This window comes from Epinephelus fuscoguttatus, linkage group LG20, assembly GCF_011397635.1.
Source record: "Epinephelus fuscoguttatus linkage group LG20, E.fuscoguttatus.final_Chr_v1".
NCBI classification, from domain to species: domain Eukaryota; kingdom Metazoa; phylum Chordata; class Actinopteri; order Perciformes; family Serranidae; genus Epinephelus; species Epinephelus fuscoguttatus.
Genome location: NC_064771.1, coordinates 5,760,365 through 5,783,838, shown reverse-complemented (window position 1 = coordinate 5,783,838; position 23,474 = coordinate 5,760,365). Strand labels below are relative to the sequence as shown.

Here is a 23,474-nt window from a genome sequence, read left to right as displayed (position 1 = left end):
ACTAGTAGACACTAATTTGACAATGCCAGGTAAAGCATGGGATCTCTGGGTGGCAGGCTCAATGTCATCCTTGATGTCATCTAGTAGCGCAAGGATCATGCGGCCTGGCAACCGGTATCTGCAAATGATTTCATTGTCACAAATCAAAAAGTGATACTCTCTTCCGATAAATCCTTTCTGGTGCGCGCCTGCCATTGCGGTGCCTTCGCCTGGCTACAATCACTGCTGCCATGATTACCGGAGTCCTGGTATGACAGCCCTTATATAGGCTATGCTCCACAGTTACCACCAACTGAGTGAAATTTGCAATCATTTTGCGTGAGAGAGAGAGAGTGAGAGAGGGAGAAAGAGAAATTGCGCGGATTTAATACACGGGTTTCACTGGTGTTAAATAGCACCGCTTTACTGCCTGTGGCAATTAGCGCTGGTCTTTGTGGATTAGGTGGTATTTGCAATGAGGCTTATTTGCATAAGAAGGGGGCAATTTTGCGCAGAATTTATGAATATTCCCTAATTTACATGCATGCAAATTGGACCGGTGCAGCTAGGAGTGGCAGTGCAGTTTGTGTTCAGTTTGAGTGCATTTCACCCTTTGCGTGTGCTTTGTGGATTGCACGCTATTTTTTTCTCTCATTTGCACAGGTTTAGCGGTCGCAAAAGCAGTGCAATCCTTTTGAGGATCTGGCCCTAAATGTACTGAGGGCACAAGCATTATGTTGACATGTATATGACACACACTGACAGGTATAAACACAAAATGTTGAATAGGATAGAAACACACAGACAGAACTTAAGTCTCACATACATCAAGTGAAATATATTTAAGAGCTCTGTAGCAACAGACAACATAATAACAGTTCCAAATATACAAAAATGTGCCTGTTAATGAATTTCATAAATTTCAGCAATTCATAACACTGAGATGGTGTAATGTTATCTCATCTTCTTAAAGACCTTTTTGAATTTTACACCACTTTTAATATTATAACCAATTGATGTAAACTTACATTATATTGCACTGCATTATCAGGACATTTTTGAGGTCAGTTTCTTTACAGTGTTGACAAGATGTGTCATCTTCTGATAGCCAGAGCTGTTGCTACAGAGAAAAGGTCACTAACCTATGAAGGGAATAGAGGACAGGGAGTTGTATGCATGCTGTGCCAGGCTACCATTAGCCCTGCGGTTGGGGCCGGGCCCCCCAGCAACAGGAGAGGGGGTCCCTTGTGTGGGTTCCAAACCAGGGGACTCCGGTGACTCCACAGGTGTGGTGTAGTGGGGATGTCGAACAGCCTGAACAGGGGTTCGGCGGCCAGAGGGTGGCTTCTGCCTAAGGACCACCTCTTGATGCAGGGTGATGGGGGAGATGACCTCCCTGTCCTCACCCAGTCGGGCTCTTTCCTCCTCTGATGCAGACAGGGCGGGGGTAGACTGTGGCCTGGGTACCATCCCCCCCTCACTGTCTGCAGGGCTGCCGCTGCTGCCGGGGCTCCAGTTGAGGTGAGGGCCGCTGTAGCTGGGCTCTCTGAAGGAGTGGGCCTGCTGGAGGAGGTGGCCAGCTTTGCGAGAGAAAGAAGGGCTGTAGCTTTTGTAGCCCACAAGCTCTTCATCTTTTACTCGCCTTGTTTGGGGTTCAGCTACCTGCTGACCTGACTGCCTGCCACTAGGAGGCACTGTGGAGGAGGCTGTGATGGGGGGTATCACTGTGGTTTTGTGCTGATGCCCTGTTGAAACTTTCTGCTCTCTGAATTTTGCCATTTGGGAGGCTTGTGCAGAGTGTTCATAGCGTGGCGACACCAGTGCAGAGGCTTGTGCCAGTGTTTCCACAGAACGCCCATAGTTATGCTCGTACTCTGCGTATGCTGCCAGGAGGCTCTCTGAACATGACCTGCTTCCTGGTCCTGACACACCACCCCAGCCCCCTAGCCAATAGGAATCATGGGAAGCAGCAGCTGCCTGGTGGTGGCACACGAGGGTTTCTCTTCTGCGTTGCTCAGCAGAGGTTGTGGAAGCAGGTGTGGGTCCGGGGCCGAGGGCCAATCCCAGCCCCAGCTCTGCTAAACAATCCTGAGATATACTGCGGTGGCGGGGGGACATGTGCTCTGCAGCTTCAGCTTGGCTGTAGTACCAGTCCGACAGAGCCTGGTGGCAGAGAGCATCGGCGTGAGTGCGGGCAGAGGCCGGCAGGCTGCTCTTCCGTGGTGGAGGCAGCGTTGCAGAGGCGATGGCAGCATTGTGGTTAGCAAAGTGAAAGTCCAGCACACTGATGGCTGAAGAGGAGCGGCCTCTGTGCCGCCCTGATGGGGCAAAGTGACCACTGGAATCCTCAGGACCTCCGGGCCAGCCGGAGGTGGGGGTAGAAGCAGCAGGGGGGCGGTTGTCCAGTGGAGAGGTGGCAGGGCCAGGTCGGCACTGCCAGTTGTCCAGGGGACTGTGGAGGTTGTGGCTGGGCTGTGGGGCAGTGGAGCTGGGCTTGGGAGAAGGGTAACAGAGAGGCGGCGGCGCAGGGAGGTTCTGGGCCTCGCCTGAATATGGCTCATTGCCTTTCAGGTAGGCATCCTGGGAGTACGCCTGAGGACAAGACGGGTTAAGACATAGTGTAAACCATGAGAGAAGAGAGAAAAGAACAAAGATGAAGGGAACAGCTAGAGGGCAGAGTGAGGCAGATGCAACATACCTCATGCAGCAACATTTTTTTCTTTTGTTCTGTAAAACCTAGATCCTTATCAGACAACCAACACTAAAACTATTTTTCCTTTATGGAAATTTGTGGCACTTTATTACTGTATGGAAGCCAATTTCAGCCAGTGTGGTGAAAAAAAGATCCTGTGTTTATACTGAGGACCTGTGTCAAAATAATAAACTTCTCATTATTTTGAGATACTCAGTCTTATTAAAGTATTAGAAGTATTTACAAGTACTGAGTCTTGTTTAAGTATACTTAAGTATTTTAAGACACTAAATTGTTATTTGTGATAATAAGTCATTTGAAATAAAGTTTCTCATTAATTTAAGCAAGGAAAGTTTTTCATTATTTTAAATACTTAGTCCTTCTTTCAGGATACTGTGTCACTATTTTCAGATACCAAGTCATTATTTTAAATAAAGTTTCTCGTTATTTTAACATACTTAGTATTTGAAGATACTAAGTAAATAATTTACGATACTAAGTCATATATTGAGATACTTAGTCAATATTTTAAAATACTTAGTCATGATTTTAAGACACTAAATAATTTATGATAATTTAATTAAAAAAAAAGTTAAATAAAAAATTCTACTAAATAATACTAGGGATCTTTGTTTTATAACATCGGCAGACAGGGGCTTCCACTGTAATGTTGCTGTATTTCTTGTCTATCTAAATAGACAATGTCATTAATTTATTTTATTCTATGTTTTGTCTTCCATTTTACTGTATTTCTAAATGTAATTATGACAATAATAATAATAATCATAAAAATCCATGTTTTTAATTGTTTGTCCTTCTTTCATGCAATCTTTGATACCCATCTGTTTAAACTCATTTTGTTGTATGTCAACTGATAACGGTACAATTCTATCTGCTCATGCACAATAACAAATTTCCGTGGCAATACACAATCCCTGCTATTATGCAAACAACCTAGCTAACTGCTGAGACTTAACACATTGACGAGGCAAAAAGAAGGAAAGAAGAGAAAATAGAAGAAAGTTAATACTCACACTTACCAACTGCAACACATCCTCATCTTTGGGCATAATGGAGAGCTCCAGAATGTTTTCACTATAAAAAAAAAGAAAATATATTAACAAAATAAATAACAGGTCAGGGGGAACATATAATAAGGTTTATCAACACCCACCTGTTTTGGATGAGTGCGATCACCTGAGAGTAGGTTTTCCCCAGGATGCTCTCCCCATTCACCTTCACCAGCCTGTCCCCTGGAGTACACACACACGCACACACACACACACACGCATAGAAGAGGGGGGAATTATGTATGTGTTGCAGGAAAGGCTTTGGCTTTAGAAGCAGGGGGACACAATTGAACCAGAGTGATGCTTTCCACAGAACAACAACATTAAATGCTGTGTTCACTTCTGTATTTTAACGCACTAAATCTTCTTACTTCTATAACAGTACTTTTTCAATAAAAAGCACAAAAGAATGATCAGCGATGTGAAAGAACGTCTTTTTTTATTGCAAAGGCAAGTTTAAACTTGATTATATTACTTGTAACAGTTGAAAGTACACTTAAGCACTATTCGGACGGGACTAAAATCTCTGGTAATTATTACTTTACCCCACGTACCTATGTAAAACTAATCCCGTCCGAATAGCGCTTTAGATATATTAATATGAATGAATACAAAACACTTAAACAGGGGCACCGGGTTTCGGTACCCAACGCTAGTACACAGAGTAGGATACAAGCTCAACACACCACAGTTTTAGTTGCTTTAGACTGTCTGATTGATCAGAAAAAATCCTGTGGTTGGTTGCACCAGTCTGCTCGAAAGCTTTCACACCAGCATAAAAAAACACACTAAATGGGTAAACATACCAGAGTTTGTTTTAACCAAACCAAACAGTTTGGGTGTATAAACACCCTTAGTCTACACACAGTATGGAAGATATTCCTTAAAAAATGATCTATAGACAATAGAATAATCCCTCTCAATCACTTATAATCACTCATGATCCACTAGCGGTGTGTGGCCATGTCTGTTTCTGGAAAAAATCTGCCCTCTGCCAGAATTTTCTTATTTTCTGCTTATTTTGCGTGTTTGGGGCACAAATTTGCTTTTATTAGGATGGCAACAGCATACACGCCATGCCCCTGATTGACTTACCCTGATATTCTTACACTACCCCTAACCATTCTCACACCTCATACCTACACCAAACCAATCCAACCAACGAAGGCAACAAATACTAGCCAACTGGAGGGAGAGTAGGACGGGTCATGCTTTTGCCATCCTGCAAAAAACTAATTTGCATGTGGGACGTTCCTGGGCATAGGTGAGATCAGGACTTGATAAAAAGGTAGCAAGCAGGTGCCCCACCGTAAACAGCACACTTCCAAGAAGAAGCTATGGAGGCGAACTGCAGAGCGGACATAGCATAGAATACCTTTTAAGAGTAACTTTGGCAGTGTTTTGCTGCCCTCTCTGATTGAAACTTTCAAGCCTGTTTTACCTCTAACCACAGCCAGCATCACCCATCTGTGGCTGGATGTGAGCAGAAGTGTGCTCTGTTACACCTGTAACCACAACAGTGATGTCATAAGGTCCCAAAGTGTATATCCCTGCAATTACACCACTGGATTTTCAAGGGTTTTAAATTAGTCTTTAAGCCATTAAAGGGCAGCCTGTATGAAGCGGAGAGAAAAAACCCAGAGCAAAAAACTCTTAACTGCTGCTTGTTAAGTTTATTGCTGTTAGCACTCAGTAATGATTGAAGGTGAAGTGATGTCTGATTTGAATTTCGGCAGCTGGACAGAGAACACTAAATAGATATTTAAACAAGTGTGAGGACCCAGGTTCTGCTGTGTATCTATTGCATGTCTTTCATAGGTTTCCTGAATATGTGTGTGTGTGTGTTTTCTACCTGTACACAATCCAGCTTGTTGTGCGGGGCCATTTTCTTTGACACTCTTCACAAAGATGGTGTCCATTGGCTCCAAACGAGACCGCTGACAACCTGCTTAAAAAACACATACATACAGATGATGTGCACACACATACATTCCCTGTACTGAAAATACCAACCAAACCCACAAAGCTGAATCACCTCCACCTACATATGGAAACATAAAGTTTCCCCCACACATCCCAAACATTCCTACATTATACGTTACAACAATAGATACACTAGATCCTAATGAGTCCCAAAGGCATGTAAAGACAATTATAGAAATATAGTGACTCATCAGAGCTGACTGCCTGAACATTTTAAAAGAGTGCGTGGCTGGTTGCAGAAACACTCACCTTTTCCAGTTGCATTTCCGTTCTCCTCATCCTGTGGGACAAACACAGAACAGGTGTAAAAAGGAAGACGACCACAGGGAGGCGCTGTTCAGCTCATATTCAACCCAACCCACCACTCCTAGCCCAGCTCTGACAGCTGACTGTTGCACGGATTTACTATTTGACAGAATGTCTGACTGTCTCACTGACTGACATATGGACTCTCTGTCAGTTTGGCTGTCTGTCTATCTGTCTGTCTGTCTGTCTGTCTGTCTGTCTGACTGACTGGCAGGCCTGTTGGCTGGTCTATCTGGAGGCTTTGATGCTTCGCTGAGTTAGCTCATTCCTGACCTGGACACACAAAAGGCTCTACACAGAGACTGAGGTATGCTGCTACACAACACCAACCTCTCTCTGGGCCAGAAGGACGTTGCCATACTGTCTACAGTACTACAGTACCCATTACCATACTTTCTACAGTACTACAGTTAGTGTATGTAGCGGTGGAGTCTGGATCACATCAGAAAAATGGTCAGACTGGCTTACAATGTTAAATGCACCTTGACAGTGCACACAAGTACACAATTAAGCCTGTCAGCTTTATGACATCAGCACAGTTTTTTTTGTTTTTGTTTTTTTACCATATGTAGTATACAGACTGATCAAACATGCAAATATTGCCATTACTGGCACAACATTAGTCCAAAATTGCACTTGTTCAGTTTCCTGAGAGTTAGGTAAGGGAAAAGGATAAGAATTGATATTGATTTTCTGTGAGTTTAGTATGGAGCTAGAGCTGAAAAAAAGCATAATGCAAAAATGAAACTAACATGAATGTTAAATTAGCAATTTGTGTTTTTGGATGAGGATGCATGCTAAAACTAGTTCATGATGACCTGGTCCTGCATAAACACCAGTTTATTTTTACAGCATCTCCATCTACAGCACAGCTTGCCACAGTTTAAGGTCAGATTTACCAAATAAAAAATAAGTAGCAAACTAGTCAGTAACATGCATTTAATTAAGCCTCGGAGCAGTAGTCAAGTTAAGATCTGCTGGTTACAACCTTGACATAATAAATATGAAAACTAACAGTTTAATCATTTTGCAAACAAGAGAGTCTCTATCAGACACTTACTTATAACCGAGGAAAGAAGATTATTAATTAGGTACAAATAAGATTATCATCAAGCTTATTACATAGTAAGCTTAGTTTACTGCAAGTAATAAAATAATTGTTTTAAAATGTGACACAGCCCTTTAAGTTGACCACATAGGTTCAACCCTTGAGTGAGAAGTGTTAGTTGAGTGGACAACATGAGACTAGTCTACAGCGTTAGCTGCTCTGGTATCCATTAAAAGACCTTGTGTTGTCATGCTGTGTCAGTGTTGTCAACATGCTATATGATGACAACAATGTAAATTCACATCTGTAATGCATAAATATGTATTATGGTTATTTAAAAAAATATATATGTTCACATGCTTTGACATATTTGTTACTATCTACTATCATAAGATAGGCCTACTGTGATTTAATATGACTCAATATCTGAGTTTGTGTCAGTTTAGGGGGACTGTCAAGAGGGAAATTTTGCGTTAAAGAATAAAACATAAATGTGCACACAGAAACTGGATTTTGTTGATAATTAGCACTAAACATAAAGTGTAACTAAGGCTGATTGAAATGTCATTAGTTTTGCAGGTATTTGGTCACAAATTAAATAAAATTTTTGACCTAATGATTGTGCTAAATAAATCTGTCCTAATCCATCTAATAGATGTGGAAATATTTCACTGGATAAAGTAAAAGTTTGTCCTGCTGATAGTGCCAGATAAAATCTTCCACACGTCACTAAAGTCATTGGGAATCATCCTCTATGGACATTTACAAAGGTAAGGGGACGTGAGTTCAGGGCAAGAGATTGCAGAGCCAGGTCCAGTACTGTATTAAAGTACAAGGTACTACATTGTAGCTAGTAAAATTGAATGTGTTTTTTGCTCTTCACACCTATTACAACTGCTGTTTGGTCAATTAAAGACAGGACTAGATATTAAGTTTACAAACTAATTTTACAACTAGTGCAACTAAAAGAAAAACTGTCACAAGGTCATTTCAATTAAGCTTATGCCATTTTCAGTGAGTTTGGTATTTGCCCCTATGTTGGGCAACATAATTAGGCTAAGTCAAAAGTAACATATGTCTATTTAGCTAATTGTCTATTTTTTCATTTGTATTAGGGATGCACTGACTGTGACATTCTGGGCTGATACCAATACAGATATTTTTTTGTTGTTGTTTCTTTTGTTGTTATCCCCCCTTTTGTTCCAGGTCAAGAAATAAATCTTCATTATAAAAAAAATAACTGAACTGTTTTAAGTCATTCAGCCCTTCATTACACTGCCTTTGAATGAGCACAAATTCAGTCATACACATTCATGAAACTACCTTTATAATAACCTTCTTTCACATGAAAAACATGTTTTTTAATAACTTCTTGAAAAGCCTTGTACTTTATATGATGTATCATAATGCTCTCTCTAATATCTTTTCTTATATTGTTGTTAAGACACAACAGATTTATCTTTAAAGCGGCTGTATTTATTCAAGATTCTTGCCCAAACCCATATTTCACAAGATACATTTGAACACACCATGACAATGTTAAAATTTACCTTCACTCAAAACTCATTTCTACTGAATAGAGCTTGAATGCATCATAATGTAGCTCAATGCAACCTCCATCAGTTAGTTCTCCTCTTGCAGATGTCAACACCAATTCATTGTTCACCATGTAGTATTATTAGAGAGAGTTACTGATCGGCTCTTTTGATCAGCCTTTAAACTACTGACAAGGCATATCTGCCAATAACACTCAGTGGCCAGTCAATCGGAGCACCCATATCTGGGGGTGTTCTATTTATAATCCTCTCTCATCCCCGACTGTGACTGCTTAAAGTGGAGGTAGTGAATTTATTACGTACGAGGAGATTTTATAGTAATGGTGCGAGCGGAAACACTGGCTGGTGTGTGCTAAATCAAAACAGCTCAACCCAACCCAGGCTAATTAACAGTCCCAGCTTGACACATCAAAATATAAGTCAGGTAAAGTTTTCATTATGGTACCTCAAGGCATGCAGGCAGACAAAAACTCATCGGATCTCTGTGAATCTCACAAATGACCTATGTTGTATTAACCTATGTTCCACCCTGTACATTGATCCATGTTACTATCATGCCTAAAAACAATAGGATTAAGTTAAGTCCCTTCACAGCTACAGTAATACTGTAGCTATAAAAGCTAGTGCAGAATTTGTGATTCCCACTATTTGACTGACTGTTCACATCTATTTTTAAAAGCAACCCATGTCAAATATCAGATTGAAATGATCTTCATTGTGAAAGAGAATTTTTACTAAGCCTTTATCAGCCTTATACTGTTAGATGGAATGGAGATGCAAACGCCATTTATGTTTTTGCACTTGTTATCTTCTCTATGGCTGCTTGAGCAGCTGCCTTGGATGGAGATTTTTTTCTAAAGCAGCCAGTTGCCCTAAACATCAGAATGTATCAAGTGATTAAAATTATTCAAATTCAATTAAAATCTACACAGTTGTATCCAGAGAACACCAGAGAGCAGTGTGCTGACCTTGAGGCTGTGGAGGGAGGACTCTGGTGGGTAGACGATGAAGTGGCGAAGAGTAAAGCCGAATCCCTGTGAGTTCTTCTGGACAAAAATGGTCCGTGGGCCCTGCCATGACACGCCCTCCACCTCACCCGATGACAGTGGCCGGCGCCTGTTCTCATTGGACGACACCATGCCATCTCTCCGTCCTTTAGCCTATTGAGAAGAGAAGATAAAGAAAAAAATTTAGATCAATAACGTTTGGCTTTCCTTTCTTTTTGTTAAAAAATGACCACTGACAAAACTTTACCATGTGAATCTTAAAGTACATGTAAAGCGAGTGTGTACTCATCCATAGTTGAATGCATTTAAGGGAAGAGTGAGTGGGTGGATGTGGGCGTATATGGTCCATTCAGTGAGGACTCTGCCCAGATCTGGCCGGGGCACAACTACACTAATGCCAGGAATTTCTCAGAGACTTCCTTTCTCTAAAGAGGAAGCTCTATTTTCAACAACAACCACACCTATAATCACATTTATTACCTCCAGCCAACAATGGAAGAGTTAAAAATATATATTGACTATAAATAAGAGCCATGGAACAACAGGAAATTATTAGGGCTCATAAACATAGATCTGGAAATACAGAGCACCTGACCAATGGACAAAGGGAGCACACACCTTTACATAGAGAGTGATTTAAAACATCCACTGATATTTCTATGGGCTACAGGAGGGGGGAATGGAGCTAGTGTTTCGGATACAGAATCACACAGTGGATTCTCCAACACTGAGCACAATTATTCCACATGATGTTTAATCTTGATAAAGGGATATACTGTAGCTCAAGTATTAGGCACTGAACTCGGTACTTTATAGTACCAGCTGAATTACATTGGTTATTTAGTACCAATTCATGCAGCTTGTTTGAGTCACAGTGAGTCCAAAGCAATGGCAAGTCAAAAGCAAACCCAACTTTGGTTACAGTTTATAAAACATAAACACAAAAGGTACCTAAACAGATAGCCGCATATGTGTGCAGCATCTGTCAGCAACTGGACAAGATTTCTGTTTCAGAAATATCCTGGTGTCTGTTTGTAGTCCAAGTAGAAGTGACCAATCACACTTGAGTGGCAGGTAAACAGTTAGTGTTATTGGCCAAAATGCAATCTCAGAACCCATCAGCTATTGTCTGAAGAGGAGTTAGCTTTATATTAGCCTTTTAAAAATGTATCTGCATTCATGTGGAAATATCTGTTTTTAAGAGATGAGCCAAAATGTATGTGAAAGAGGAAGTCTTGGCTCGGATTTTCACTGGCTGCAGCTACGAGACTCTGTCGTCATCAGATAATGGCAGATGAGTTCCAAGATTGAACCCTCCATGAACACAACACTTCAAGAGAGGCAACAACAACTTCATCAACATCTTCAGCTAATTAGCTAGTTGGATGAGTTGTTGTTGCAAATAACGTCTTTTTTCTTTGTCTTGGTTGACATTAGCTGGCATTTTTACTCGGGTAAATTACTGATAAAAGCTGTTGGGTACTGGTACCTAATTCCAGATACCAGTATCAGTTCAAATGTGAACAGTACCCAACACTATTAAGCACCTGGAAACTATAGTTATCTACATAACAACTTTGATCTTGATCATTAGAGCAGGGAGATCAATCCAAAATAAGTTAAATTCAACAACACTAGAGGCAAACACCTTCATTATACCCCAAAAAACATGCAAACCCAACTCAGCAAAAAACAACAGGAAGCCCGTTTCTTGAGACAGGAAGTGGATGGCTGTGATTTGTGGAATCAAACTCTAAGAATGCTTCCAACAACAGCAGGGAAGAGACCCACACTTTCCACAGAGGGAAGCCAATCAGTTTAAAATTCATATTCCCATTATACGGTCAAACCAGTAACAATAATTTATTAACTCTTTAAAATCAGTGAGTAGCAATGTTAGTCGGTGGTGTTGGCTTGATTTCTAACCACACCCTGTCTTAATATGAGTGAATGGACACAATCTGTTGGTTGACTGAAAGACAAATATAAACCTGCATAACATGCTGAAAACATTCAGTGATCTAATTAAAATAGTTCTAAGGTTTACACTTCAAACTTACTTTCTCAAACTTTTGAAAGGACCCACTCTGAAAGCATTACATAACCTACTGTATATTATTTAAACAGAATGAAATAACCTCAGAGGTTTCCTGCCCACTGACATTTCTGTATGTGTGTTTGTGTGTGTGTGTGTGTGTGTGTGTGTGTGTGTGTGTGTGTGTGTGTGTGTGTGTGTTGGAGAGTCGTGTTGTGTGAAGCCCCAGAGCATGAAGTTATCATATCTGTGTGTGTGTGTATGTGTGTGTGATAGTTGGGTACATTGTTGTGTTAGATTCCTCATCATCCGACATATCTGCAGGTGACATTTCACACATGAGTGAATGCAAACATAGAGGTGAGATGTTGTACATATTTACCTCCCTCTCCCCGTCTCTCACTCACACACACTCACCTTACTCGCCCACCCAGTCACAGTGTGAAATGCCGACATGCCAGAGTGTGTTTTATTGAACATCGTGACTTTTTTCTCCCTGTAAACAGCTCTCTTACACAACTAACACTGACATCCCTTTAATTCAATATGCTGTTGCTTGGTTCATTACATTTCTGTAGTTCTAACTTTTCTCATTAAAAAAAAACAAAAAAACACATGAGAATATAACAGAATAAGTAGTGTGTGGTGTACATTCAGTGCAAGTGGGGCAAAGACGGCAACATGGCCAATGCATAACAAATCATAAATGCAAGACAGTGGCTACGACTGAATCTGAATGCAATAGCATTCACTCAGTAAGGTTAGAGGTTAAGGGTGAGCTGGGTTCAGGTAAAAGAGAAAGGTAAAGGTAAAGTAAATAATGAATAAAAGAGAAAAATTAAGAAAGGCAAAGTGAGTGTCTGGACTAATAAAGCTGGATCAGAAAAACACATTTTAGAAATGTCTGCATATTTTTGAACACTTAAGACTCAATCATAAATAAAAGTATTTTCCTTATTCATCAAAAAAAGGAAGCTGTGGTTTTTGTACAGTGAATTACAATAAGAGCAATAGTTATTATCGTTTGTTTAATTTCCATGAAATCTTGTATCATCACTATATGATCACATTTTGTTATACCATAAAACTTCAATTAATAGCAGGCTATTTGCTTCAATCACTGAAATCAACTGACCTATATTTGGGACAGGCCTTTAATTCCTTTCACACAAAACTGTTGCTCAGCAAAGATCGGGAAATACAATCAAATTATTTATTTAAACCAGTATGAATATTACTATTGTTTAAAAATAAGGCTTCCGATAATATATCAGTTATGAATCATCACCAATAATTAAAAAGTAAAAAAAAAAAAAAAAAAGCTAAATGACTTGAAAAATAAAAAACACGCTTTCCCTTTAGTCTGGCACTCCTTTGAATCGGTGACCTTTATCACTGCATTTTAAAGTGCCATCCATTTAGAGAGGGTGAAATTTTAATGTTTTGTGTTGTAAATGATGTGCCTTTTATATTATTTTATGTTGGCTTTGTTGACAGACAGCCTGCTAGCTGCGTTAAAATGCAGAAACATTGTGCCCACTGCCCACCCTGCATTCTCCACTAGTTAGCTAGCCTTGGCCGCTTTGCACTGTGCACAACTCGGCTCAGGTGAGAGCTAGCTAACAGTGCCACATACTCACGAAACATTGCAGAAACATGGTGCCCGCCCTCTGGTCTCCCCCCAGGCTGTCATGGGAACAATGGGTTGGGCACAATGTTTCCAAAGCAATGCTGTTGGGTCAGGTGTGTTGGTGTTACTTGTGGTAATGGCCAAATGAGCAGCACCACTAGCTAGCTCCCATTAGAACATTGTGGTGCACAGTGCAGTTAACTGAAGAGTAGCAAAATTAGCTTGTTGACAACCCTACTTTCAATACAAAAATAGATGAGACCTTGGCCTCAGTATGACCTCTTGTTAAAATAAGGGTTGAATAAATGTAATTCAAGTTTAGATTTTTCAATTTGTAGTTTAAGATGAACAGTGTTTATATACAACTATGAACACCACACACTAAAAGCAGTTGCAGCACATGATTTGGCTCATACTAGGCTCAGGGCATACTGGCATGTGACTGGAGGAGCAAACATTCGCTACCTTCCTGTCTGTGTTTCAGGAGCAAAGGCAACACCTTCTTCAAGGAGATTTTCCAGCCGAGCATTGAACATTAACAACAGCCAGTTTCCCTTGACTTGGTTAATAGAATTTGATAGTGAGAAAATATTTTATTATGACATAATAAGATAAGATAAACTGTAATAATGTAGTCCTATTTATAAAAGGAACCTAAAAACAAATATAACCAATATTTTTGAATGTATTTCTCCCTCTGACCCTAGATAAGAGTCCTTACGTGATCCTGAACACTCTGCCTGATTGTGCAGCTCTTTCAGGACGAGGGCTTGTTGTGCTGACTCAAATATAGCTCATCATTAACATGGGCCACTCACTCAATTTACTCTGTGGTTTGTCTACTGCACTAGTCATTTCATACTGCTCACTTGGATTTAGCATTTGAATTGCAGCCACTTTATTGTTGGCCACTGAAATGATTTAGTTCATTTGACATTCAGACCAGTGCAGAATGAGCTGAACTGAAAGACAATACAAAAAGACACACATCCACCCTACATACACAGATCAGATAATACAAACTGACAGATAACATACACACTTACACACACTCACAGTGAATACTAGACATGGGATTACTCACTCTACAGCATGCAAACATACAAGGAGTGTGTGTTGGAAATTGTATGATCCTTGATGCATACTTGAACAGATGATGTAAAAGCACGACCACACACCCACATACGCAAACACACACAAGATTTTATATAAAGCTCTGTGCGTAGTGAGGACATCAGCGTCATCTCCCTTCCCCTCTGCTAGTCAACAGGCCCCCTCAGTGCTATATTACATAACACCTAAAGGAGGCGCAGAGATATGGCATAACACACACCCTCGAATGAATCAAACCCCACGTGCTGAATCTTCCTCCAAACTGTGGATGATGACAGCCTGGTAATAGCTAATCTGTTCGACTCCACTGTGCAGCTCCTATCCTGACACAGGTTAAAGTCACCCTTGAGGTTGATAACAATGACATCAACTTTGGCTCCTTGTGATAAAACCAGGACACCCACATAGTGGCAAAGGACAGGGGTGGTCAGTGATGGTGTCTTTTCTCTTGCAGTGATCAGAGCAGACAGGAAAAGGTTAAAACAAGATGGTAGAAAAAGCATCCTGCGGGAAATATACCTGTCCACAGTCATCAGATCAGAAAAGAGATGAGGACCCTTCAGACCGATGACAGCATCAGCTGTTTTTAGAGCTGCAGTCAAACTATTACGTACAAGGATGGACCACAGACAAATTCAAAAGCTAGTCCAGTATACTGGTGATGTACCCAGTAGGAATGTTATCATACATCAGTCTGGATCGATATAAATTATATTATAATATAAATTAAATGAACAACAATTCAATATCATCAATGTGAAGTGGAAACATCAATACTTATCCCTTATCCGCTGCGAGGGTCATAAGGACAGAGGGATGTCGTATGCTGTAAAGCCCTGTGAGGCAAATTGTGATTTGTGATATTGGGCTTTATAAATAAAATTGATTGATTGATTGATTGATGATCCCCATCTTTAAGTTACGCCTTTATTCTGAAATTCCCAGGCACTTCTGTGTCATCATTTCTGCCCAAGCCAGGCTTCCAAGAATGCTGCTCAGCCTTGCAGCCAATTTTTTGTATGTGCTCACGTTATGAAGTGAAAAAATCCTTTGCGGCCCAAAAAGTATTTTCCACATAGGCCACCATTATTAAAGCAACATCTGTAAAATTGTTGACGGTACACCTCAAACTGCAAAAAAGGGTCAAGTATGATTCTTTCTGTTATGAATTTTTGATCCAATGGAGGTCTTATATTTGTATCACTTTCCTCAAGCCAAGAAAAAAAAATCTGATCTTAAAATCTGGGACATCATCACAACGTAAAGTTTATGAGTCAAGCAGTAACTTGCAAGTGGGGTCAGTGGGAGAAACACTACTGCAAATATTCAACGGGCTGCATACCATGGATGTAAACTCGGAGGCTAAAAAATTTATTGGGCGTATGTGCCAGGCAAGCAACTCCACTGGAATAAACAGGCACCATCTTGGCTTCTGGTATCTAGTTCTTATTCAAAGTGCACCCCCTTCCTAAACATTCAAACAAGATGATGATATACTGATATTGTCTAATGTCTTTCATAGGCAACTGAATTTAATTGAATCAAATCCAAATCATAATGTGGCAGACTTTGTGATGATGGTGAATATAGTGGAGCCAGATATTTTCTCCGCAGTTGGTGGAGACCAAAAACAGAGCAAAAAGAAAAGTGAAGATGGACATAAATTATTCAAGTTGCCAGAAACATGACTAAACATGACTAAAGAATTGTAAATAGGCGAATTTCCCTTTGGGATAAATAAAATTATTTCTATTCTATTCTATTCTATTCTAACTGTGTGTTAATGCACTAGCCAGGCCACAACTTATCTATCAACAGCTATGGTATGAAACGGTGTATGATATCTACTGAAGTTTTGCCCCACAAATTGCATCATCATGTTACTCACTTCATATAAAGTTACGTAGCTAATGTAAAGTTATATAGGTCAGCTTTAGGAAAAGAAACATGGTAAAATAATTCATAGTTTACTTGGTTTCACACAAGACACAAACACGGGTCTTTTGAGAGAAAGTCCTGTGACCCATCCACCACCTGCCTTCAACGCAGACTTTCACTCTTAATACTATGTCCCTCTTCACTCTTGTCTGCACATTGGCCATGTGATCACAGCCTCCCCAGTTATGTGGTTTATATACAAATTCTGGTGCTATACTTTATATTGGTATACATACTAACAGCCTGTTCAGCTTTTTGTGGCCTTCTGCTCCACAAAAGTGGACAAAGTAGCTGATTAACACAGCTTTAATAAGTTGGGTAATGAAGAAGTACATGTAGAAGATATACAATACACAATGTTCGCCATTAAGTCCTTGTAGTAAGTCCTGTAGTAAGTCCTCCAAGTAAGTCCTACTTTTTTTGAAGCTGAAGGCGACCTTATACTGCTAATTACCGAAGTGAACTACCTACATGCTTCTACTATTAAGAAAAAATACCCTCATTAATCTTTCCCTGCATTGAAGACCATGAGAGTCATGTGAGTCTTGTAACCAAACCAGTCAGCAATGAGTCGCAGCCAAATATAATAGTTAATGTTACAATTATCAAAGTAAGGAACAAAATTGGGCTCTTTTATCCAGTGTGTTTTGACATGGTGAAGGATTACTGATGCAGTACCTGGGAAATCTCATAAACTACCCTCTTACCCATGACAAGCGATGACGCTGTATGACCCTCCGTGAGCCCCGTCTTCTTGGTGATGCGATGGGGGTTGGGCGGGGTGAGGTGCGAGGTGAAACCCCCCTTAACACTGCCAGCCAGATACAGCGAGGTTCGGCATCGCTACAGTCCACCCCGACAGAACACTGAAACCGCCACTCGTGGCCCAACGGAGCTGGTGCGACACTTGACACCCTCAGCATAGCACCTCCACATTCACATGCACATGTACTGTCTGTGCAGCAAACACACACACACTAACACACGCCAGGGGTCGCAAGGCTTCAGACCCCACAACTGAGATACCCAGTCACCTCTGCACAATGTCTGCTTGATGCATTATGGCCAGAGGTGACAGTCGAGGGTAAATCAATGGAAAACACACTTCTACACATCAGCCACTCAGATGTCACAATCAGCACCGAGGATGCAAAGCACTAAGTCTTGAATGCGTAAATTTGTAATCCTTGACTTGGATTTAGCTTGAGCTTCATTATTCATGTATATCTTTCTTTGGGCAACTCTTCAGACCGTGTTCCATGGGTCTCAAACATTGGTGGTCAAGCCATGACGATCCTGGATTAGACTTCATTTGTCAGATTATGTCCAGTTTTGTACAATGTTGTCTCAAGCTAGTCCTCATTTTTTACCAATCTGGTTTCGACTTGGTCCTTGTCTTTGAAATTTAAGTTGAATTTCTGTCATCAAAACAGCCGTACAACTCTCAACCTCTTCTTGCCTTCTTGCAACTTTCATTTAGTCCAGTTCACAATTCAGGATGAGGAATTCTTAGGCTTTAATAGCATCCTGGCTTTTTCAGTGAGAAACAGCATTAGAAACAGCACTGGTCCCAGAGTTACTACAGATGAAGCATTAACTGAGAGCACTCTCAAATGTCAACTAGTCCTCTTCAGAGCTTTTAGAGTAGTATCGTCCCAATGTCAGAAAAACCACACTCATTTCACTGAAGTAGTGGTTAGTTGCTGCTGTGCCATTTGGCTCTAATTTAGCACTCCTCTGGATTTTAGAGGCGAATCCATCCCAGACCAGTTGAATCTGTTGCTGGACCAGTTAAGCTGAGAAGGCAGTCTGTTGTCAGACCAGATTTTATAATTGGATACAATCCCAAGCTGCTGCTAAGAGATCCAGTGTGTCCCCCTTCATGCTCTATAATACAGCATTGGCTGTGTCTGACTATCTTTATTGCTGTCTAAGTATAGTCCTCCCTGCTCTAAACCCGACATGCCTCTCCCTTTCTCTCTCTTTCATTCTCTCTCTCTCCCTTGGGTATATTTGCTGACATCCCGCACTCTCTCTCTCTCTCTCTCTCTCTGTCTCTCTCTCTCTCACACATAGTCACATTCCTCTCATCCTTTTGCTACATAGTCCAGCCCATTGGTAGAGCAGTGAGCAATGTTTCTCTCACTCTCTCTGTCTCTGCATGTGCTGGGTCTCCCTGTCTCCTCCTTTTAGTCTCACAACCTGCTGGCTGATGATGCTGTTGGTATACAGCGTACACTATAAACTGTGTTTTCAAACGTTCATTCAATCAGTTAGTAGATCAGCAGAACATTAATCAACAATAAATGATAAAGAAGAAATATTTTTCTCTGTTTAATATCAAAGTGACATGTTTGGTTGGGCACAAGGAGAGATCAGAGGATGTCTTCTTGGTCTCTGGGTGGCCAGTGTGCAATCATGTATAATGCCTTAAGTTGATAATGTAGCCCGAGGCTGTTCTTTTTAACAATGGTGCAGTACTGTGGAGCTGCCTTCCATTACACATGAGGTTTACAAAAATAAGAGGTTAGGTCAGTGCTTATTTATGGAGTGGGCCTAGGGGTTATTACAAAAATTTCACTTGAGCTATTCATCTGTTTTTGTTGTATTTAGTCTATTGATGTGGCTATTATTATTTTGCACAATTTTGGTTTCTATTTTAAGGTTCAAGAGCTTTGCAACATATCAATATTATATGGGTATCGTCATATGAGACTAGATATCATCTTATATTTGTAATATCATAATATGGTAATGATTTTCTTTTCCTGGTTTAAAAGGCTACATTGAAATGGTTTAATTTTCTAAACCCACCAGACTGTTCTAGCTGTTCTATTATTTGTCTTTACCCACTTTGTCATTACATTAACATTACTGATGCTTATTTATCAAAAATCTCATTGTGTTAATATTTTGTGAAAGCACCAATGGTCAACCCTACAGTAGTGTCACAATACTGATACAGAAGTATTTGGTCATAATACTTTGATATTTGGTTTTCTCCATATCGCCCAGCTTTGTAAGGTTCTATACTTAAATTATGTTAAATGCTTTATATTGTCCCTTATCTCCATTTCTGTTTGTGATTTTCATGGACAGGATCAAGGCACAGCCAGAGAGAGGAAGGGGTCTGGTTTGGGGACATCAGAATTGCATCTCTGCTTTTTGCAGATGATGTAGTTCTCTTGGCTTCATCACACCATGACCTCCAGCATGCACAAGGGCAGTTTGCAGCTGAGTGTCAAGCGGTCAGGATGAGAGTCAGCAAATCCAAGTCTGAGGCCATGGTTCTCTGCTGGAAAATGGTTGATTGCCCCCTCTGGGTTAGGGGTGAGTTTGTGTACAAAAATCTCGAAACGTTTAGAGTGGGTAATTTTTTTTTGTGTAAACCAGTTTCACCGCTGGGTGGTGCTATTGCATTATACCAGTAAAGCCCCAGTTATCCGAATACCAATCTGGAAATCCATCGGTAATATATAAAAAAAATAAAAAAAAGTAGTACAGGGGCCTCAGCGATCGCTCACGCCCTTCACTTCCAGCGGTGCCCCCAGGGAATCGCCGTGTTGTTTACAAATATTTCGGGTAGAAAACCAGCATCTCTTAGCTATATATCACATTTTTCACATCACTGTATCACTGTTTAGACTAATCTGATGTTTGTAAAGTCTATAAATACAATGATTGAACAAATGTTACTATTTCTGTGTGCACGATTTGTAATTAATAATATGGTTATCGTAGATTAGTTGGGCTAACCGTTAGCTGTTAATGTTAGCCGTTAGCAGTGTCTGTAATAACCATAGACTGTATAAAAATAAGGTAATAACTCAATAAACGGTGCGTGAATAAAATATTTTTTCCAGCAGATATCTTAGTTACAACATGATTGAGCTAGCAAAGCAGTTTTGTGTTGCTATGTGTGGTATTTATTCAGTGATGGGAAATCACAATGTCTAGAAAGCATCAGTGGCTGCAGCTGACAGGGACCGTTAGCAAAGCTAACATCAGGACGTCATCTGTTAAAAGTCTCCTGTTGTCGGATACGACATGAAACTACTCCAGTTAGCTCAATCATGTTGTCAACTCAGACATCCGCTGGAAAAAAAAAAAATTTTTTCACATTGACGAGACGGCGTTTTGGGTGGAGCGGTCGCTATGGACGTGGAGCTTGCTGTTTCTGCAGGTACACATTTCCTGGGGACACCTGCACATCTCGGCCACGCCCCCTCCATTGTGATTGACTAAAGCACAGCATCGTTCAAACTCAAAGCCCCGCCCTCCCCCCCTCTGTAGTTGTCTTTCACACAGGGCTGCCGACAGATTCTACAATGTAAATTGCGGAATCTGTCTTGAGAGATTATCCGAATACCAACTGAATGGCCATTTAACCAACGGTTACAGGCCGCCACTCCGAAATATTGCCATTCCGACGGTCCCCCATCCCAAATTCTGGTCCCTGAGTCCTGACAGTAAGCTATGGCGAGCCTGCAGAAGCCGTATTTCCCACGCATGTCAGCGATTTTCACCAGGGCCGACGCGAGGCAGACTGACTTTACCTGTTTTTCAGCGAACTCCTCTGGTAATTTTATTGAAATGCATGGCATATAGGTCCACAGTAACTTATTATTATTATTATTATTATTATTGGGTCTTATAAGAGTGGGCTACAATGAGTACTGGGCCATCAAATCACAGCATCCACGATGAGAGGACACGGAACTGTGTGCACTTTTACACACGCGGGTCTAGGCGATCAGGGATATTTGATGTGGGAAAGATGTCGCCAGATGTATTACCTGTTTTTATGCGGCACCGAGATATGTAGCTTGTCCGTCTGTAGCACAAGTCATGTGCGCCACTTCACCGCCAACCCGTGCGTAAAAGCGCAAACAATTCCGTGTCCTCTCACCACGGATGCTGTGGTCCCAAAAAAAAGCGTTTTTCGTGTACAAATTTTTCATAACCATTTATGATCTATAACAACGTGTACACGGACTCACCCCTACTCTGGGTTGGGAGTGAGTTAGTGAGAGTGAGTTGAGTATCTCGTGGTCTTGTTCACGAGTGAGGGTAGAATGGAGCATGAGATGGATCAGCAGTTAGGTGCGGCATCTGCAGCGATGCTGGCGCTGTGCCAGACTGTCCTGGTGAAGAGAGAGCTGAGATAGATGACAAAGCTTTCCATTTACTGGTCCATTGGTCATGAGCTTAGCTATAGATAATGACGGAGAGAATGAGGTTGTGGGTACAAGCAGTTAACTCCGTAGGGTGGCTGCGCTCAGCCTTCAAGATACGGTAAGGAGCTCAGACATTCAGAGGGAGCTCAGGGTAGAGCTGCCGCTCCTTCGCGTTGAATGGGGCCAGTTGAGGTGGTTTGGGCATCTGATCAGGATGACCCCTGGGCGCCTCCCGTTAGAGGTGTTCTGGGCACCCAGAACACGCTGGAGGGATTATACATCTTGTCTGGCCTGGGAACACCTCTGGGTGCCCCAGGAGGAGCTGGAAAGCATTGCTGGGGAGAGGGGCATCTAGAATACTTTGCTTAGCCTGTTGCCCCTGCGACCCGGCTCCAGATAAGCAGTTGAAAATGGAATGGAATGCTTTATGTCTGTTGTGCCATGTTGGAAATAGGGGGTCTCACTTAAATGTGTTTTGTACATTCATCAATAAATCAAGTAAAAGATGACCAAATTTCTTTGACCTAATTAGTTAATTGTGAAAATAATGACAAGAGCAAAGGAAAAGTTAAACATTTTTTGTGCATTTTGTTTCATAAGTGACGTGTCTGTGCATTAAATATGTTGCTGGAGATGAGCTAGCTTAGTATAAAGACTGGAGGCGGGGGGAAACAACTAGCCTGGATCTGTCCAAAGTTAAAAAATATTCCTACCTGTACGTCTAAATCTAAATCCAAGGATTAAACAAACAAGATGCAATGTGTTATTAGTGAGCATCACATTTATCAAATGCATCGCATTTAATAGATGTGAAAATCACAGTCATGTAGCATTTCATCTTCCAATGATGATGCAACAATTCTGCTCACTATAAAGTAAACAACTAAAAATCTTTCTGACACAGCTTTCATAGAATGAGGTGCTAGGGACTCACTTTCAGGAACGAGAATGTAAACAATGGCGGTGTGTTTTATGCTGGCTATGTTATGTTTGGAAAAGCCTTAAAAAAGAAAGAAAAAATGACTGACTTTTATTGTTTCACAGCTTTACTTGTATCACCAACCACATTATTCCTCATTTGCTTAACCATATTTACAGTTGTGTGTGGAAGAGCAATCTGTAAAAGATGTGAGAGAACACCTCGAGGAAGGCACAAAAAAAATTATTTTTGAGGGGACATCATGAAGCCAGTGGCATCCCCAATGAGTGGCCACGGTGGCCATAGCCACCCTGATACAAATGGTGCCCTCCTCCCCCATTGGCTGGCCAATGGTGGCCAGCCAACAGATTTTAAATGGCCCTTGTCTTCCAAAATATGTTACTTGTGCCCCCCCCACACACAATATTGGTTAATCAAGCAAAATCTGTACACGCAATGATAACAAGACTATCATAGTTTGAAGACATGCACCAAGTAGGAACAAAGCAGGCTGAACTAGTGTATTTTCATAAGCAGATGGTAAACAAGCAAATAAACAAAGAAAGGACCAAGAAAGGAGCAGTGAAAAGCTGAATACTCTCTATGGAAGATGAGACAATTGTGTTTGTCTCTTTTTATGTGATTTTTTTTTCCAGTAACCTGTGTGATGCGAGAAGCAGCTGGCCCCTGGATATTTTTACATGATCTAATTTGGCACCCATTCAAAAAGGTTTGGACTCTCCTGACTTAATGCATCTATTGGTACCAACCATGTCATGCTAGCTTATCAGGAAGGGGGCTAAATAAGTTAGACTAAATTTTGGCGAAAGAAAAACTGGCATAGATGCTAGCCATTTTCAAAGGACTCAAACCTTAAGATATCTGAATGAAAATGGGTTCTATTGGTAGCCACCAGTCTCCCCTTTACAGACTTCCCATGTTATGCTAGTCCCATGCAGTTTTTGGCAAAAACCATGCAGCTTTTTTGCATGCAGTACAAATATGTTATGTGTGCCTGTTT

General features: G+C 40.9%; 1 protein-coding gene across 11 annotated transcripts in view; it reads right to left on the bottom strand.

Moving 5' to 3' along the window:
* Positions 1 to 23,474, bottom strand: part of LOC125880955 (rho GTPase-activating protein 23-like) — a 93,445-nt gene that overhangs the window by 15,681 nt on the left and 54,290 nt on the right. For 4 of the 11 annotated variants that reach the window (XM_049563807.1, XM_049563811.1, XM_049563816.1 and 1 more), the window contains exons 1-7: positions 17,065 to 17,291; positions 9,603 to 9,794; positions 5,974 to 6,004; positions 5,594 to 5,689; positions 3,846 to 3,924; positions 3,706 to 3,766; positions 1,122 to 2,571 (exon numbers count right to left, since the gene is read on the bottom strand). In XM_049563807.1, coding sequence (XP_049419764.1) covers positions 1,122 to 2,571; positions 3,706 to 3,766; positions 3,846 to 3,924; positions 5,594 to 5,689; positions 5,974 to 6,004; positions 9,603 to 9,794; positions 17,065 to 17,280 — 2,125 coding nt within the window. In that variant the 5' untranslated portion in view covers positions 17,281 to 17,291. Of the gene's footprint in view, positions 1 to 1,121; positions 2,572 to 3,705; positions 3,767 to 3,845; positions 3,925 to 5,593; positions 5,690 to 5,973; positions 6,005 to 9,602; positions 9,795 to 17,064; positions 17,292 to 23,474 lie in introns of those variants that run through there. The other 7 variants (XM_049563808.1, XM_049563812.1, XM_049563810.1 and 4 more) reach the window with 4 other exon arrangements.